At 39.6% G+C, this 15,079-nt stretch overlaps 1 protein-coding gene across 3 annotated transcripts; it reads right to left on the reverse strand.

The window, feature by feature from the left end:
• Nucleotides 1-1,343: 1,343 nt before the first annotated feature.
• LOC109997802 (T-cell differentiation antigen CD6-like) lies at nucleotides 1,344-15,013 on the reverse strand. Of its 3 annotated transcripts, XR_010664790.1 has the most exons (14): nucleotides 14,866-15,013; nucleotides 13,286-13,354; nucleotides 10,676-10,960; nucleotides 8,791-9,105; nucleotides 7,638-7,952; nucleotides 6,486-6,557; nucleotides 6,183-6,323; nucleotides 5,888-6,004; nucleotides 5,565-5,687; nucleotides 5,360-5,431; nucleotides 4,850-5,011; nucleotides 4,288-4,389; nucleotides 2,345-4,201; nucleotides 1,344-2,170 (listed from the first exon to the last, which is right to left on the reverse strand). XR_010664790.1 is itself a non-coding variant. In XM_020652411.3 (13 exons), exons 1-13 carry the CDS (start codon nucleotides 14,915-14,917, stop codon nucleotides 4,107-4,109), a joined length of 1,920 nt encoding a protein of 639 aa, XP_020508067.2. In that variant the 5' UTR covers nucleotides 14,918-15,013; the 3' UTR covers nucleotides 1,344-4,106. The 3 variants fall into 3 exon arrangements, 2 of the variants coding, with proteins under 2 accessions (XP_020508067.2, XP_065804531.1); XM_020652411.3 differs by having other exon boundaries at nucleotides 1,344-4,201; XM_065948459.1 differs by lacking the exon at nucleotides 5,565-5,687 and having other exon boundaries at nucleotides 1,344-4,201.
• Nucleotides 15,014-15,079: the final 66 nt, after the last annotated feature.

The following is a 15,079-nucleotide window of genomic DNA, read 5'->3' on the forward strand; positions in this document are numbered from 1 at the left end:
CAATAGAAACACCATTTCAGTTAGGAGAGAGTGTGAATAGGGTTTTTTTAGAGTGTTTTAACATGTATTATTTTGGTGTGTTTGCGCCTCAGGGCCACCATAGAAACTGTAAATTATGATTGATTTTTCATCTTCCTTCCACTCAAATTCAAGTGTTTTCCTCCGGCGTTTTAATACACCATCTGTGACAAAAACAGCAAACTTTACACAACCAAACCAGGAGATTCAGATGCTTGTCTGGTACAGTAGTGACAGGAAATGAGGTAATGAGGGCCTCTCTGGGAGAGCACAGCATGGAGAGCGATGCACTGACCCGTAACAACCCAGACAGGTCCACTGAACTTTAAAGGTGAATTGGATCAGGGCCCCCGCTCGGCCACTCAGCCAAAAAACGTCCTGATGAGGGCTTAGCGGCGGCAGTGAAAGCTACCTAATGAGTGAGGAGTAATCAACACTATTAGCGGCTCCTCTCACAGCTACACTCAGGCTTCAGCGCAGCAGGTTGTAATGTGCTTTACAGCCAGACTACAGGCTGATTCACTGTGAGGGTGACTAATCAGGGGAGGGGAGTATTACTGAATCTAATGGCTTTAGTATAAATCTTTGCCATTGTGAGGCCAAAGGGGAAAAAAGGCTCTGATTAATAAGCTGAAGTGGATTTTTGCCCGGGTCTTGCACCATCTGGGGCTCTACCTAAACCGATGACCTCACTGCTTTTCAGTGGCTGCAGTCCATCCTGCAACATTTCCCTGGAAATCACAGAGCACGGTGCCAATACGACGTCCGCATCCAGAGAAAATCCTAAGAGGTCACGGAGAAGTGAGACACTACGCAGAAACTATGGAGACTATGTTTTTTTACTCTCTTCATGGTGCTGTAATGGTATAAAACCTGAAGTGTCAAAAACTGTATTTAATATAATAAATGAAATGTTAATAATACACGTTTACAAAGTTTGCCAGCTACTTTTAGGAAGGAAGAAAATGTATTAACAGACTGCTCGCTGCCTAATTGAAGGTAAGAATGGATTCAGAATCTCTAAATTAACAACAATATTTTGACTAAAAATGTAGGCTATGCTCAGGGGCGTGTCCAGACTTTTTTTGACTGGGGTGGCCTACTGACTTATGCAGGGGTGGCCCGATGTTTGTTGGCACACACAGGCAAATTAATTCAATTTTTTTGTACCCTTTCTATCCCCACTATCTTTACTTATAAGTGACACAATTTGGCAACATATACAAGCATATAAGCTACTTCTTAGCTTAATTCTTCAGGGACTAAAAAACACAGATGTGTGTGAAAAGTCACAATTTAAAGCACATAAGAAATTGCATGCAAACTCTGCAAAAATACCTTTATTGGCAATTGTTTCCATTGCAAGTTAGACAGTGTGCACACAATTCTCTTGGACATTTGTATGGAGAAAGCATAGAATGCAAACTATTTATTTAGATCTGAAAGTGCAACCAATAAATGAGTTTCCAAGTGTAAAACACTGTGACAGACAACTGTGAACAAAACATACTTAGATTTGTAACAACATTAATAAGTTGTTCTTCCTTGGTACTGAGGCCTCTTCAACAACATGCTGGCAGCCCTGATATCAAATTAACCCCCCGTTTACAAACAAAATGAAGCCAATGCCAGAAACTGTAGTTCCACATATGGCCACTTCAGAAGCACAATCTCGGTCAATTTTTTTTAGTGCCAAGTACATTTACATATACTATGAATTTGACTTGAAGCTGGCTCTAAAATAGAGTCAATGCCATGTGGCAACCTATTGAAATATGAAATCCATGAAGTGAAATCCACCAATCAGGGAATAAGAGAAATATCAACAAATGAAAAAAATAAATTACCTCCTATCTAGATAAATCAGTGTGTATGTGCAAATATGGCGACAGCTTGTTCAGTTCAGCTTTTTTTGTCACACTTTGGGACTAAAATCCTCGTCCAGAGAGAGAAAATGAAAATCACTGTGCAAAGGGCGGGAATCATGTCTGAGATTTTGTCTCTAGGTTGGGGCTAATTTAAGCTTGATTTGGATATAGTTACAATTTTTCATTTTCCATATTCATCTACCTCTCATCATGGGACCACATGTCTGTGATTAGGTCACATATTTACAGCTGAACCAGACTGATTTACAGAAGGACATCCGAAGCTTGATCCAAAGGCAACTGGACTGGTTGAAGATCCTGAAGATGTTTCACCTCTCCTCCTCCGAAAGGCTTCTTCAGTTTTAAACTTTCTGGTGGACGGAGGATTAAATTTCTAGCTCCGTCCAGCTCCTTCAGGATCTTCAACCAGTCCAGTTGCCTTTGGATCAAGCTTTGACCTGGATGACTGAGAACCTACACAGATACAGAAGTACAAGTTATGGGAAAAAGTTTCAAAAGCGTTGAATATTGGATCACATAACTGTGAACTTTGACAGCTTTGACAGTGACACATTTTGTCGATACTGTTCCCTGCTAGGAGGCTAAAAACAGCAGCTATGGAGACTCCTGTTGTTGTAATGTAGGCCTACTTTAGATTAAGTCCCAGCTCTTTATGTGCTACATATTGTTAGCAGGCAGGTACTATCGTCTCCGCTCCTCCTGCAACAAACAGAGTTCAAAAGTTTAAACCCGGGCGGGTTCGCTTGTCGGGACGCTTTAAGCAACTTACCGACTTATGGAGCCGTAATCCTCTGTGTGTAACTGATTTAATGAACAAAGTAAAAACAGAGGCTTGATCTTCTAATCCCTCAAATACTACAAGCTTCTTGTGCTGCTGGTGTGCTGCTTTTTCTTTCCCTTGATGTTCATCAGGCCTCTAAAGCCACAGATTTTAAGATTCTGACTTATCAATTTCGCAGAGCGGAATTGGGGAGGATCTGTAATATATCAGACTGCATACTTTTAGAAGAGATCTCGGTTAAGAGCTGTGTGAGTGTGTGAGTGTGTGTGTGTGTGTGTGTGTGTGTGTGTGTGTGTGTGTGTGTGTGTGTGTGAGTGTGAGTGTGTGTGAGCGCGCTGGACTCTCTGGCATGTGAAAGAGATGGAATTTCATAAGCAGATCAAGTCGTTTATCTCCATGCTGAGCTCTGGACTAAATGTGAGAGATATACATGAATCTCTGAGACCTTTTATCGAAGTCCAACTCCTCTTTTTCTCCTCAGATTCACCCCCAAGGTCCTCCCCTTCCTCACACCCCCAACACATCCTCCCCCTCCCCCCTCCTCATCATTCAAAGCCAAATACCGTCCGGTCAAAATAAACCCCATTCTGCTCGTTATCAGTCTAATGCATCACTTCTCATGTTAGCTTAGCTGAAGCTAATCTGTGTGTTTTCCTTGCTGCCCCCCTGCTGATATTTTTACAGGTCCTTTGAAGATTTTTTTTTCCCTTCTTCTACCGCCACAAAAATAAGAAAGTTGACCTCACTTTGATCCGAGGCATCATTTTGACTCAGGAGGAAGCGTTGGTGCTCTGTAGCTGCTGCAGGTGAAATGGAGCAAAAAAGAGCCGAGTCAGGTTTGAAACCGCTCTGATGGTTTGTGTTGACCTCCGATCAGGACCCAGAGTTTCCTCTCAAATTGTTCATGGTGCGTTTAATTTGACTTCATCAGAACAAATAGGTATTCTGCACATTGTCCTGCAGCCAGGAGAACATGTCTGCTGATTATAGTTTATGGTTTTACAAGTTTATTTTGCAGTAGTTTGTGTGTTAGGACTTCAAGCCAGTTAATTTACTCACAAGCTTTCAGCGACACCTTGTGGTAGAACTCAATTACTACATATTTACACCGGTTCCAATGGATAATTTGGTTACTAACAAGTAGGCCTCATTTCAAAACATGATGAGCAAAAAAGTATTAAGATGTCCAATATTAAGTTACCTCAGTCAAGTTTTAATATAATTTCTTATTTTCATGCCATTTTCATGCCAGTCTATTATGGGTTGTATCTTTCTGTGTCGGAGATTTGAAATCAAATGAAAGTTTATTATGTTTTCTCAGCTGAAGGTGTTAAATCTTAAATCTCAGTTCATGTTTCCTCTTAGTGCAGTTTTGAAGCCGGAGATTGTTTCAATATTCCATTTTGTAACTCGTCTGTTTACTGCAAACAGTCGACATCATCGTAGTCATCGGAGGAGGAAGAGTTTGGGTCGGGGCTAACAGGCGAGTAAAGCGGGTCGTCTTCTTCATCACCTGATTAGATGATTACAAAGGTCAGCAAATGCAGATCTCATTGTTGTAACGTTTGTTTGTGTCATGTTGTGTTGAGTGACATTTACCTGAACTTTGCTGGTGTTTCTGCCGTTCAGATAAATGTTGATCGTTGTGACAGATGAGCTTTAAAGTCTCCTTTATGCTCGATGCCTGGTTCGGCCCCAGCTCTGTAAGACAGCAAAGGTACGACACGCTCAGACCTGACACATCTTAAAAAGGATGTCAGAGACAATTCTAGATTGTTTTATCTTCTTTCACATCTTCTTTACAATGTTCAGTCATGAGTGGGATTTTCTTTTCAACACCTACTGGTGAAGTTTAGGGACCGTCCACAAATGATTGGAATAAGAAGCAGAGAGTTAATTATATAAATGTAAAAAGCTGAACATCCCTGATAACCATTTTGTAACACCCTTTTCCAATCACTCAAAATGAGAGGACACACTTTGTCAGCTTGTACTACAGATTCATTTAACTATAATATCATTATTACTGGCAATCTTTTTTATGAATCATTGAGGAATGGTTGAACATTTTGGGACATACCCTTGAGGTCTTTTACCACTTTAATGTGACTTTAAAACTGAGCTCTGTTTGAAGAGGAGTAGGTAAGTAAATCTGACTCACCAGGTGTGACCCTGACGTAGCCTTCGTTGGTTTCCTCAGACGACGTACTGGAGGTATCAAATGAGTCCACCGTTACCGTTGACGCTCTGGCATACTGAGCGTTTGTGGGGCCGCCGTTACAGCCTGTGAAGACTCCCATCACTTTATTGTCCGATTCAGGACCTGAGAAATAAAAACAGAATGTTGTTTTAATTTTAGGGTTAGGGTTGCATTAAACATTATTCTATTCAGATGAAGCTCAGATTGGGATACAAGATTGTGTTCTCCCTGGGAGTCTCGGTCAAGGTCAGCCACAAACAAATGAACTTTTTTCAGGGACTAATAAAGACACCTTGACCTTGACCTGATGTTGTGGGGGGAAAAATCTGTTTAATTCAGATCCACAAACATAGAGCGTCAGAAGTTGTTTTTGCCCTGTCCTCTATCTTCTCATAAATAGGAACAGCAGCTTCACAGTGGGAGTGAAACATAACACTATTTTTTAATCTATTCTAACTAACAGTGACTCACCTTCCTCAAAGAGGCTTTCAAGACCCAACGGCTTCATCAAAGGGTTCACGTCTGGTTTGTACCGTTGAGAATCTGCAAGATGCACACAGAGCAAAGCGTTGATCACAAACAATCCTGCAAACATTCGGTGCAAACTGCACACACACTTCAGCAGCAGCAAAGATAGAAGGCACAAAGGATTGAAATAAAAGAACGTGTAGCTCACTGCGAAAGGTTGATAAAGGGACAGACGACTCATTGCTCGGCTCATACTGCTCATAGTCTGTATCTACTGACGTGCCGTCAACACTACTAAGCTGGGTCCAGAAATACCTGGGGCTCAACGGGGCTTTTTGAGACAAACACAAACAAATAAAAGCGACTTCATGAGATTATTTTTCCACTTTTAGGTGCTTCCCTTTCTCACCCTCAAATGTATGCAGGTTGTAAAGGAAGACACTTTGTTCGTATCCAAAAGTATTAAATCCTGCTCATTCGTTCAGATTTGTTTTCACGAGAGTAAATATTATGAAATGTTCAGCCTCTCACCGTCTGTCGGGGGCTCGTTCGCTGTGACCTTGACGAGGTTGATGGAGTCTTGGTAGGTGTTGTGATGATGTTCAGAGGTGAGGCGTGTTTTGCTGTGGGTCTGCTCGAGCAATAACACTGTGGGAGAAAAAAACCAAGACAAACACTTTTATACTCAGTTGGGATTCTCCAGTCTTTTGGGGGCTTAAGCAAAAATCAACCAGCACTTGATTTAGCTTTACAAGATAAAAAAAAAAAAAAATGTACTGCTGAAAGTTTTGAGACTACGGCACAAACTGAAGTGAAGAAAACAAACCGCTTCTTCTCCTGTAATGACAGCAGAGCACCGTGTTTGTGATCAAAAACACGAGGAGCAGCAGAGACAGAGCCATGGCGCCGAGAAGCTCGATGGGCAGTGAGGAGAAACCTTCAGAGGGTCCGTCAGGGGTCGGAAGCTCTGGGATGGAAAGAGAGAAACAAACAAGTTATCATTTCTCATAACTGTTATGCACTTTTTTGTTGCCCTATTTTAGGTCTTAGATAAGCCAAAGGAAGGAAGTAACAAATACAGTGTGATGTTTCTCAGTTCTTCTAAAGAATAAAAACCGAAAATATTTACCTGTGGTTGAAGTAGTTACAGTTTGATCAGCTGCGCTGGCTGTTGTTGTTTTTGCGGGAAACCCGAGGGAACCTGCAAGAACAAAAAAAAGAAGTGAAACCATGAACTTAGCAGTTTTTTGAATATTACCTAATTATGACTCATATCAGATAAAAATCATTATCCTTAAGTAAAATATATATTTTAAACGTAGGCTGAGTTTTTATCCTTAATAATTATTCTTACTTGGCCTTCATTATTTCTCAGTGGGAGAGGCCGAGCTGAAGTGTGATGTGCCCACATACACATGAATGAATAGCATTATTCTTTTACCCTTGAACATATCTACTTCAACTACTTATACCAAAGGATTAAATAGATTATATACACCTGTGTTTATTTACATTTTTAATTTCAGATGAGTAGCAACATTTTAATCTTTACAGCTTCATTCTTTGACTACTCATAAAGATCGTGTCCAAAGTACAATTTTAAGATTAAACATGAAGTGGGCTATTGTGAAATGCAAAGGAGGCTACTAGCAGCCTGATGTAACACAAGTAACTCCTCTGACAAAGGAAATAGCCAATCATAGTTCAGATTTTTTTTTTTTTTGGGGGGGGGGGGGGGGGACACCCTCCGACTCAGCACCCACAGAAAGTGGAAATCTTTTTTATGTCAGTCTTTTTGGACTCACATAAGTTTTAAGAAGACTGAGAGTAATTTTCAATTAGCGGTACCTTTAATGGTAAAATTCTTTGTTCATCTTTTTCAACAATAATACATCAATTTCACTATTGTAGATGAGCAAATGCATTTACGCTGAAAGCACACGGTTTGATGAAAGTCACTTTTCTTTTCTTTTTTTTAAATTCAGGGTTGCTGCTTTGTTGGATTCAGCGACCCATACGGAGGCTGTAGTCCTTGTTGAAGTGACTGCAGGTTTGAATCAGACCTCTGCGACTTCTCTGCGTGTCATGCCCCACTCTCTCTCTTCCGAGCATTTCCTGTCACTCTTCGGCTGTCCTATCCAATGCCCCCCGCCCCCCACCCTCTCTAAGTCAAGTCAGTCGGTTATATTGCATACAGCTAATCCACCCTTTGCAGGGTTCTTTAACATTCATTCATGAACAACATCACCAGTTCATCAACCACACATATCGTGTCACCCACCTTTGCAGATGACCCCGCTCGCCTTTGATGTAGCACACAGGTATTTGCTGTTGATGTACTCCCTGCACTGCCACAGGTTCTGCACATCTTGATCACAAAAATAGAACCACAGAGTCCCGTTGTTGTGGGTGAGATGAGGGACAAACTGGGTGATCTTCTCCGTCTGGTTTCCACACTGCAGCATGGAGCAAACCTTGGAGGCCAGCTCATTAGTCCAGCAGTTATCACACACTGTTCCCCAGCTGCCGTTTCGGTGGACCTCCACTTTACCCGAGCAGCGGTCCAGACCCCCTGTGAGTCTGATCGCTCTCATCTCTGCACATAATCACAAAGGAAGACTGAATGAATATGACATCCCAGCATCAATATTAATCAATCAATATTGTGTAAATTATTCCCTACATAGGACTTGTGATATACTGTAAGTACTGAGGAGTCCTGTCCTTGATGTTATTACTTGAGGGATTTAATAAACCTGGTGGGTCATTTCTGGTAACATAACTGTACACTCTAAGGGACCATGAGAAACTCTTTTTCTAAAATACAAATCTAAAATTCAATATTAAAGGGGACATATTATGAAAAATCCACTTGTACAGTGTTTCTGAACATATATTTGGATAACCTGAGTGTCTACTGACCCACAAAATGTGAAATAAACCCATCCAGTTCTTTGTTTGCATAAGTCTTACAACACAGAGGAAAATGCTCCGTTTTAAATGTGCTCTCCTTGTGATGTCACAGTGGGATTCTGCTAAAAAAAATCCCCTCCCCTCCCCTGGTATCTCCACCCATGGACTCCATCCTGAGCCTAGAGCAAAACTTTTGCACAGGTCCGCCATGTTTATTCTCGCTACAGAGGAGTGATGTCTACGGGGAAAACTCAGGGGGGCGCTCATTGCATTTAAAGAGACACACACACCAAAACGGAGCGTTCTGAGAGAGCTGGTTTATACAGGGTCACAAATCTCCTCTGATGCTTGATTCATGTTATATTTTGACCAAAGCACAGCACAGATGATTCATTTAGACCACAGGGGGACTGTTTGAAAAGGTGGAGAAGGGGAATAATATGTCCTCTTTAAGAGATCTAATTTGGTATGCATATCATTTTGTTTATTCTGTACGTCTAAAAATGTTTTCTGACAGTGACCTGAGCACACGACTCCAGCATCCTCTTTGTGTCCACAGTCGGACTCATCCTGTGCAGCCGGACAGGCCCACAGGTTATCCTCTTTGCCCGTACAGTTCAGCTCGTCCAGGTGGATGGGTCCTCTTCCTGGGGGGAAGGAGCCGACCTGTCCCGTCACACTGATTGCGTAGCCGCAGCCCAGCTGGGCGCAGACCACGTCAGCATCCGGCAGGTCCCATTGGTCGTCACACACGGTGCCCCACCTCCCGTTTTTCCACAACTCCACCCGTCCAGCACAGCGGTCTGAGCCTCCTGCCAGCCGGGCAGCCTGGTGCCCTGAGGAGAAGATTATCAAACTTAAGCCACTGCTTATGTGAGCCCACAGAGAATCAGAAATAAAAATCTATTGAAGGTTACATGTTGATATTTATTGTTATTCGAGAATACAAGACTGACATTAATATGAGTGTTTTTTGACTTTTTAATGGACATATTTATTTCTTTTAGCAGTGGTGTGTAATTAATATGTAAGGAATATAAATGCATATATACATTTTCAAATTAACAAGTTAAAGTCAAAGTCAACTTTATTGTCAATTTCAAAATATGCCAGACATACAGTGGAATCAAAATTGCGTTTGTCTCCGTCCCACGGTGCAATATAACCAAAATAAGGTAAAATAGATAAAATAAAATGAGGTAAAAATAAGATAAATAATATTTACAGTCATAAATTCTAAATTGTGCAAAAGGTACAAAATGGTAAATAAAATAAATTAAATTACATTTAAAGAAAAGGTAAACTTGTGCAATATGTGCAATATGCAGTAAAGTGAGTGTACTTTTGAATAGTTAGTTTTAGAGTTATTAGTCCAGAGTTCTTGGTGGCAAACAGGAGGGGGTTTCAACGTCCAGTGTTCGTGGGGGCAGAGGGGAGGGAAGGAAGAGAGGGGAGAGAGTTAAGCTTCCTGACAGCTTGGCAGGAAGCTTAACAACAATGCATTCAACTGTGGACTAGAAAAATAAAATTGCCTGTATCGTAATTTGTTGTTGAGTGGCAATAAAGGACGTGAGACTTGACACATTTGTCTTCAGTTAGAGGTGTGAAAATACACAAACACACTAAATGCACAAATGCATTGGCAGCGTTACCCATGTATTTGTGTATTTCAGACAGTGTCTCTCTCTCTCTCTCTCTCTCTCTCTCTCTCTGTGCATATACAATACACTGCATGTATCTATCTGTAAATCTCAGTCACTAACCACCTACTTTCCTGGGAGCTCTTGAGCTCTCTTAGGCTCCTCGAGATCGTTGGTTGACGGCCTGCCAGAACAACCGCCCCCACAGGATTGTTGATGGACGGCTTGCCAGAACGATGTCAGTGTTGACTCATATCATACTGAAGTATAAAATTTGGGTATTATTATGGTATTATCTTTAATAAGACCCTTAAAAAACTATATAGGAGTTCAAAGTGAACAATAACAAAGCATCTAAAATGTTTTTTTTTTTTTTTTTACAATTGACTTATTTTCATGCATTTGCAGAGTTAAGATTCATGTTCATCTGTTCGGCCAATTTGACCTTTACTGTAACAGGTAAGATGTGGAGAGAAACAAACACAAACAAGAACTGTATATACTACGTCCTCCATGGGGGGCCCTGAGGATTCAGTCCCACTAAGCATTCAGTAAAAAAAAACTCTGAATGCCAGCCTGCTGTCTTCCACTTTAATATGAAGAAAGTTTTAAAAGGACGAAAGACATCTGTGTAGCTTTTGAACACTCAACATGTTGGATTTTATAATGTTGAATCTAACTTGTAAGAACTAAAAGCCAACTAAAAACCTCCACAAAACGAACAGATCTTTGTGTACCTAAAGGAGATATTAGAGAAAACCCTTACCACAAACAGCCTCTGAAATCACAGTGCAGTTTCCTCCCACCGTCTGTGAGCAGTTCTGCAACCGACCGTCTCGGTACAAACAGCCGTTAAAGCAGGTGATGTTAGGAGGTGAGCTGGTTTTATTCACATGATAGACGCTGCCACAGTCAAGATCCTGACAGATCTGTTCAACCAACATATCTGTGGAGTCTGCGGTTAAAGCCACCACATCACCGCTGCTCCTGTTTCCAGGCATCCTGAAGGTGAAGCTGCATCGACCAGAGAGGTGATGAACGTGAGGGTCACCTGAAGACACACACGAGCAGAAACACCAAAGATATCTGTGTTGATCATTTAAATACAACTTCAAAGCCGGGTTTTTTTCCATTTCACTGCTTCCTGTATGACTTAAACCCTTGAAACATATAAAGTTCTTATCATGATTTAATGCTGACATGGGATTCCAACACAAATGCAAGAATTGCAAAATGTTTTACATTAATCCAAGTCTAGATTACAGAAAGAACTCAACTATTTCTCACCAAAGACAAATATGTGTGCTCAACATTTTCCCCCACCGCCTGCTGCTCTCAAACTAAAGTCAGTTGTGTAACATTGAACATGATGACCCCCCTGAGGAGACAAGACTCGCAGATTCCCCTTAATTCTTTTAAATCCCTTCTCAAAACGTACTTTTACAGACTTGCTTTAATTGATGTCGTCTTCTTGATGTCTTTTCTTACCGGTTTTACTATTTTTATCTTCTTTTACTTCTTACTGTTCTTTTATTTATGCTCTTATCTTAACTCCTCTTGTGTTTTAACTTGGTGATTTCTTATCCTATTTACTTTGTCTATTTATGTTTTATATTTATATTAACCTTTTATTTTTATTAATATTATAGTTTTGGTTCTTTTTTTATTTTTTATCCTTTAACCACTTGTTTCTATTTCTTTTACTGCTCTTACCTTCTTATTGCTGCTATTTTTTTATTTGCTTTCAGCTCTTTTAGTTTCTTACATCTTTTTAAATCTTTGGTTCCTCTTGGTCTCAGCTCGTGTTGTTGGGTTCTTGTGTTGCCTGGGTTCTTATGATGGTTCTTGTGATGGTTCTTGTGATGGTCGCGTTCAGACGTTATATATGTCTGGTTGTGTATCGTGCACTTTGGGTTCTTTTCTGTTGAATTGTATTTAATTATTTTTAGTATTTTGCATTTCTTATGTTCTTGCTGTTGTTTATGTTCTTCTGTGTTTGGTTTAGTTTGTACTTGTTTTTGCTGTTTGTCAAAGCACTTTGTAAACCTGTGTTTTTAAAAGGTGCTATATAAATAAAGTTATTATTATTATTATTATGACTGTTATATAGAAGTCAACCTTCTTTTGACACATTCAGAAGGCTTGATGCTGAAATACATCGGTGACCCTTAATCTTGAAATCTCTTCTGTGTGAAGTTTGCATGTGCTTCTGGTGCATCTGTGGGTTCTCTCCCTCCCACAGTCAAAAAACATACTCGTTTGGTTAACTGGTGACTCAGTTTGATCGTAGGTGTGAAAGTGAGTGTGGCTGGTTGTCTGTCTCTTTATGTCACCTCTGTGACTAACTAGTGAACAGTCCAGGGTGTGACAGCTGAGAACAGCTCCAGCTCCCGTGACACCGAACGGGAAAAGCGGTATAGAAAAATGGATGGATGGACTCTAAAACTATGTTGCAAATGCCATACGATACGAGAGAAATTTCCCAAAGGGGACAATAAAGTGTATCATATCTCTTTGACCTTATCTCTTTTGATTTGTCCTGGACATGCATAGGTAGTTTTTTGAGAACAAATCTCCTCCTGCCTCAAATGTTTAACTTAATGTGAATATTTTTTTTGGGGAAAAAAAATAAAATAAAAAAAGCTGTTTCTTTAGGGTGGCTGTAAATGGTCTCTTCTGACACCTACCCTGTGGAAGCTGTTAAAGGCATTTCAATGTAAAATGTCAAAATGTTCAATCTTGTCGCTGATGGTCGGTTGATCAGTCGGTTTCATTACCAGATGAAAACTTGACACAGGGGCTTTAAAACATTTCAAGTGTTACTTGACATACAACTCTATTTCTCCAAACACCCACATTTCCTGTTTATTTCTGTACTGCCTATAAAAATATAAAATAAATGTTAAAAAATGATCTGTATTGTTCTATTTTATTAAGACGTTTACAACCTGCCCTGGTTCAATGTCTTAATTTCAGTACTTGCAGATGTCTTCATAACTTTTGTAAATAAGAACATAAACGTATCAGGCTGAAATGTTTCCAATACAAAACCAAGTTGTTGAGAATGCACACGAGCACAAAGCCACACGGAAACGAAGAGCAGCAAAGGTGGCTTGCAGGGCAAACCCGAGTCGTTGCTTTTCTGTCTCACAACCCGAGTCGATGCTTTTCTGTCTCACAATGTTTGATTTGCACCTGCACAATTCACAGAGATGTTTCACAAGCAGGTCAGCCCACATCCTGTGACATTAACACTGTTCACGCATCCCCTGCATCGAGTGTTTATTCTGATTCTGGAGAAAAATGGAGCGCAAAGACTTCTGGTATGAACGAGCGTGTTTGTGTGTGTGTGTGTGTGAAGAAATACTGAACTTACTGTTGGAGTCCTCTTCCTCTGCTCCCCTCTGGTCATGAGCGCGGTCCGCTTGATTGGAGGGTTGTGAGGCTTAAATTTAAAAAAAAAAGTCTTGTCACCGTCAGTGAAAATGTGAGCATCCAGTCTATACAGTCACAGCACCACATCAAACACACCACCAAAGGCTTTTAAAGAGTAACCATCTGACCATGAATATCTAATTTACAGGTTTCAGCGCGTGGATGAAGAATCACAGCGCGGGAGAAACTAAAACGTATTAAGTCAAGATTAAATCAATGACCAAATGTGATGTTCATGATTTCACATTTTACACTCTCTCTAGTGGAAACTGCATCTGTGTGTGTTCAAATACCTGTGATTGGATTTAGGTGGACATAGTACTTCTATTATGTTGATGGAAATATGCATTATTGGTGTAATTAATTAGATAATTAGATCATTAGATAATGGCATACAAGTAATTATTTTATATTATATTATATACTATTGTACAATTAATACCTATTAAAATGGACTTAAAAGGGGGATTAGATCAATTTTAACTTTTTCCTACTCCCTTTCAGACAGGTGAGAGCGAATGAAGGACGATTAATTATTTTTCTTATGCTGTGTATTTATTTAATTTGTTTTCTACATATTTATTTAATTATAGCATTTCTTTGTTTGTTTTTTCTTTTTTACATGTTCAAAATAAAGAATAAATCAATATTTTTTTAGAAGAATTCAAGGTTAATGAGTCAGAGAAATACAAAAGTACACTAAAGTGAACAAGAGCACGTTTAAATATTCAAAGAACAAGATGAATACATGTAAAAAGTATAAATACAAGTAACCAAATGTACATTATCCAGTTTTAGTGCTTGAGCTCAGTTTGTCTATTTTATACCTTTGCACCACCGGTCTCAGTGGACAACATTTTAAATCGGCTGTGTCTTTATGGAAAATGTTGCCATTAAACTTTCAAACAAAACAAGATACAGGAGCATAAGAACCGGTCCTCAGGTCACTCAAGGATTAATCCAAACAGATTTTATGTTTCTGTGGAAATCATTTAAAAAAATGTACGGACATCTTCATGAAACTTTTATCAGAAATTAACAAAATCATTTTGTTACACATGCAGCAGTTTGTGTCTTTATTCTTTCAATTTCTATAAAGTTATATTCATATGATAAAGAGATATAATCGAAGGGGAAGGACACATTGCAGCTTATACCGTGTCCATTCATTGACAACAAATATTTTACATCGTTGTTCAGTTCTTCATCTTTTCAAATACAGAACTGATGACATCCTTTACATACTGGAGACCTTTCAGCTTCAGGTCAGAACGAATCAAATTAAAGTATTTTATGTAAACAGGTGTTACAAAACATTACAGTTGCACCTTTTTAGAGCTATATATATATATATACATATATATATATATATATATATATATATACATACATATATATTTTAATTGCCTAAGCAACAGTCGGTTCAAACAGAGCAAAAGTCAAATCTTACAGCCACACTGACAGTTTTTGTATAACTTTAAGATATGAAGTTGACAAACGTGTGAAAAGTGTTAACTTTACCTCGACAAAGGCAGCTCAGCTGGACGATCAGGATACATTTTATCAGCTTCATGTTGTTGACATGAAATTGGGGAAACTGGTTCTATTGTCTTAAACTGAACCAGTGTAATGTACGGAGCTCGTCTGTTAAAAGTGTGACTTCCTCTCTTGTTCCCTTCATGTCTGATTGACAGAACTTCCCATTCACCACAATGCCTCATGACAGGAAGTTTAT

This window comes from Labrus bergylta, chromosome 19 (assembly GCF_963930695.1).
Source record: "Labrus bergylta chromosome 19, fLabBer1.1, whole genome shotgun sequence".
Classification (NCBI taxonomy): Eukaryota; Metazoa; Chordata; class Actinopteri; order Labriformes; family Labridae; genus Labrus; species Labrus bergylta.